This window comes from Arachis ipaensis, chromosome B09, assembly GCF_000816755.2.
Source record: "Arachis ipaensis cultivar K30076 chromosome B09, Araip1.1, whole genome shotgun sequence".
NCBI lineage: Eukaryota > Viridiplantae > Streptophyta > Magnoliopsida > Fabales > Fabaceae > Arachis > Arachis ipaensis.
In genome coordinates this window covers 143,083,459-143,087,913 of record NC_029793.2, presented here as the reverse complement: position 1 = coordinate 143,087,913, position 4,455 = coordinate 143,083,459, and the positions used below count along the sequence as shown (strand labels likewise).

At 36.6% G+C, this 4,455-nt stretch overlaps 1 protein-coding gene and 1 long non-coding RNA gene across 2 annotated transcripts in view; both read right to left on the bottom strand.

Moving 5' to 3' along the window:
- The window catches only part of LOC110266412, a 22,196-nt gene that overhangs the window by 6,143 nt on the left and 11,598 nt on the right, over positions 1–4,455 (bottom strand). The gene's annotated exons all lie outside the window — the stretch shown is intronic.
- LOC107618348 (dihydrolipoyllysine-residue acetyltransferase component 4 of pyruvate dehydrogenase complex, chloroplastic) overlaps positions 1,245–4,455 on the bottom strand; it is a gene marked incomplete in the record, with an annotated part of 3,707 nt that continues 496 nt past the window's right edge. Inside the window, 6 exon segments of the mRNA XM_016320382.2 lie at positions 1,245–1,679; positions 3,005–3,088; positions 3,172–3,242; positions 3,333–3,420; positions 3,529–3,720; positions 3,849–4,455. Of these exon segments, the coding sequence (XP_016175868.1) occupies positions 1,575–1,679; positions 3,005–3,088; positions 3,172–3,242; positions 3,333–3,420; positions 3,529–3,720; positions 3,849–4,455 (1,147 nt within the window).

The following is a 4,455-nucleotide window of genomic DNA, read 5'->3' as shown; positions in this document are numbered from 1 at the left end:
GCTTACACTTTAAATATTAAAATAGTAATTTTATTATAAAATTTTAATAGTATAAAAAAAGATGTGGATCCAAAAGATTAACTCTTAAACTTTCTCTAAAGTTAAGCACAAATGTGGAGTTAAATTCTAAAATGATTTTTGAGATTGGTATCTTGCATTAAAATCGTCATTAAAATTCTAATTGCATCAATTACGTCCCTAAAATTGATAAAAGTTGATAACAGTGTATCATATTAGTCCCTGACCCATTTTTCATTAACGGTAAGATGACATAACTTGATAACGTAGACTGTTAGTGACACATGTTACTTTATGATTTGACCACGTATAATAATATGATGATGTGTTGACCAATTACACGTAACATACTGACATGTATAATTATACCTCGTATCACAACAATATTTATCCACGTATCATTCGCTATATCCTCATTGTAGATATACTAAATCAGTCCCTCTCCACCACCTTCTCAATTAGTGTTTGGAGAGAAATTCTTATCTATGTTTGTTATAGTTAAGATCAAGCTACTATACTACTATATACGGTATTATCTTTATATTAGACGATTCTTGTAAATGTGTTTTTTATATAATTAGGTAAATTAATATAATATAAAAATAATATTCTAAAAGATAATATCCATTTCAAATATTTTCGCTGAATACATAAATTTAGGTACTCCTCTTGCTAGTTAGTAATATCTATGTTTGCCAATTTATGTATATACATTATTCAGTGCATTATTATTGAAAGCTAATTAGTTTCTTCAGTACTAAAGGAATGCAAAATATGTATATTAGTGAATGTGAAATTTAAGGCCAAGTATATATAGGTTTTGTTTTCCATTATACTAATCTATAGTTTGAACAAGGAAGATCCATGAAAATACAAATAACTGAAGTTGACAAAGGATTATACTCAAATACTCCATACATACAAGAGTTGTGGAGACTGGAGAGTTTATATTCTACAAATAGCATTTTTGGTTTACTGAATAACAAAATAGGCAATACCCAAAAAGAAAAGAAAAATAAAAACAGAATAAGCTATTTATTAAAAAAGCATTTCTATATTAGTTCTCAACCCATGTCCTACGATATTATTAATAAAAGAAGTTCCAGCAAAACTAAAGGACAATTAACCAAATTTCAGAATCCCATACTACCAAATCAGAATCAATAGACAATGATGCCCAAAAAAATTAACAATCAATAGACAATATAAGCAATAGACAAATCAAGAACTAGAAATTAGGCTAGATTTTATTGCAAAAGTACAAGCTTTAAGGTCTTATTTGCTCATGCGGCACAGAAAACATTGCTGACTTGCTGTTTACAGAATCCTTCACTGAAAAAAAAAAAAAAGAAAAGAAAAGAAAGAAAGGGTAAAAGCTGTTTCTCGTAGTCAATGTTTTGCTCAATAGAATTCACGATTGCTCCTAAAAACTAAAAAAAAAAAAAATGAAAGTGAAAGATAAGCTCAAAATGATGGGCACTAAGCCAAACAAGCTGCCCAAACTATCAATTCACGATCCCCCAGCGACTATAACATGATCTCAAAGAACAGAATCACTACAATGTTAGACTGTCTGGGTTTTCAATGATTTTGGAGAATGTCTGAAGGAAGGCGGCCAAATCAGCGCCATAAATTATTCGGTGATCAGCTGTTACATTCACCTGAAAAAGAAAGTTCAGATACAATTAGTTTGATCCTGAGATTTAAATAAAAAAAATGCTACTCGTTATAAAAGACTTAAATACAAGTCATATTTGAGTCGTGTATTACTATTTGTTCTAGTGCTTATTAAGTACAAGGCATATGATGCTTGCCATATGAAGGCTTGCCAGATTGTTCTTTTATCAGCTAAGACTGCTAAGTGATGCAACCCAAGTCAGATTTATAAGTTCAATATGGCAGTGCAACTGTGCAATGCAGAGGATAAAAGATCCAAAGATCCTTTTTAGAAACACAATCATTGAATGTTTAGAAACACTTGCAATTGCAAATTTTAGACAGAAAACAGTACAAACAACGACCACAATGATATTCATATGTGAACCTACAAATCAACACAGTAAATTATGTTTGTCCATTTCCTATGAAACACAAATGTCTGACTTTTAGATGATAGTTGGTAATTGGGAGAACATATACATTTATATCAACCGGAGAATTAAATTATTAAAAAGGTGATCCAAGGCAACTCTCCTGTCCCAGGTAGGAGTAGGGTCCAACAAACAAGACTTCAACTAAATTTCCTTGAAGAAGATTCAATATTTGATTTTACACTAATGTTTCACGACGAGAAAAAAAATTTCAGATTCTGAAAATGGGATTTTGTGTAGCTCTGCAACCTCTATACAAAGGGGAAGACTGAATCAAATACAGAGAATTTTAAGAGAGAAAAATGCATGGGTGAGGAATGAGGATAGGAAAGTGCCTTTGAAAGGCAGAAAAATCTGGTTTACATTGTAAGAGCAGTAGCAGACTAGTAGCAATCAGAAAACAAAATTTAAAAAAATTGAAAAAGGACAACACACTTGAAGATGTTATTCTCAGTCATGGTAGCAAATTTTCAGAAAAATAAGTTAAAAGATTTGAGATGAACCTATTGAATTACCTTTTGAATAACAAGATTCCATTCAATTGTCAGAAAAATATATTCAAGAAGCACAACACAGAGCAGATGTAATGCTCATCCATCGTATAAACTCCTTAGGTAAACAAGAATTGTAATAGGATAAAATGTATTCCAAAACTTAGATCTAGAATTAAAACTTCAGAAAAATAGGCAGTACAACACTAGATAGAAATGCAACCTAAGGTCTGTCGTCACATGAAGACTATGTTACTCTGACATGCAGATCACCAAGGAAGGAATAGTTGTTCTTTCTATTTTTATTTTATCTTTTCGTTGCAATGGCTTGATTGGCTTCATATGGTGTTCTAATAAGTGCATAAGCATAACTACTTGAAAGAAAATATATACACATATACTCACCAGCATCTTATTTTTCACCTTGAAGAATCCAGTTGCATCAGCCTCGACAGTAGGCTTTGATGCTCCAACTGCCATGATAGCCCCCTGAAAACAAGAAATGGCCAAGTTCATATGAAATGGAATTCAAGCTGCCAGAGAATCTCAAAAATTATGAGTCAGTCTCTCACCTGCCCTGGAGGAAGTATGGCATCAAACCTGTCAACTCCAAACATGCCCAGATTGGAGAGTGTGAAAGTTCCTGCAGACACAAGATTCCGTTAGAAGATCAGAGTTCTAATTTGAACTAATAGCCAACTAACAGAATAACAATTAAAAACAATAAATAGACCTGAATTATACTCATTGGGTTGCAATTGCTTTCCACGAGCTTTATTAACTAGCTCTTTCCACTTTTGGGACAGCAGATACAAGTCCAACTGCAACAACACAAGAAACCAATTTACTTGAAAACAAAGAAAACACAAAAATGCTCCATTAACGACCACAAGCCACAATGTAATTACAGCATTCGAAAATCAAGAGACCTTGTCAGCATCCTGAAGTACAGGGGTAATCAAACCGCCGTTGATTGCCACAGCAACTGCAATGTTGATGTTGCTGTTATAGGCAAAGTTCTTGCCATCTTTGCAGCTGGCATTGACCACTGGATGTTGGACAAGTGCCATTGCAGCAGCCTTGGCCAAAATTGCTGTCATTGTCACCCCCTTCGGCTTCACCTGAACAATGGAATATAAAAAAACACCCAATCATATCACTATGAATATTCATACCTACTGGTATCACGATTTATCGAAACAAGCCAAATAACGGCATCAACATGTCATGAAGGAAAATTCATGCATACCTTCTCATATAAAGCATCAAGTGCATCAGTGATCACAGGATAACCAACACGGAATGTAGGCACGGAGAGGCTCTCCACCATGTTCTTTGCAACTGCAGATTGCATTGTCGTGAATGTAACAACGCTAGAGCCTGGAATTGGAGGCGGCGCCACTGCACCAGCAGCAGCTGCTTTTGGAGGAGCTGAGCTCGCCGGAGCAGGAGCCGCCGGAGCAGGACTGCTCTTTGATGGCGCAATCCCAGCAGCGGTCTCCACGTCGGCCGGAGTGATCCGACCAAACGGACCGGTCCCGGCGAGAGACGCAAGGTCTACCTTGTGCTGCTTTGCGAGCTTCTTCGCCTGAGGCGTGGCGACGGTCTTCTTCGGTCCGTCAGAAGCTGCCGCCGATGGCGGAGGAGGAGGAGGAGGAGAAGGCTGAGAAATTGCCGGAGCTGGATTTGCAGGCTGAGGAGGAGGCGCAGAGGATTGGGATTGTGATGACTTGGCAGCTTTGGCTTTGGCTTCGGCGACTTCTTCCTCCGTCTCGGCGAGTAAGGCGATGGGAGCTCCAACGGGGGCTGTTTCGCCGTCGGGGACGACGATGGCGGCGAGTATTCCATCGTAGAAT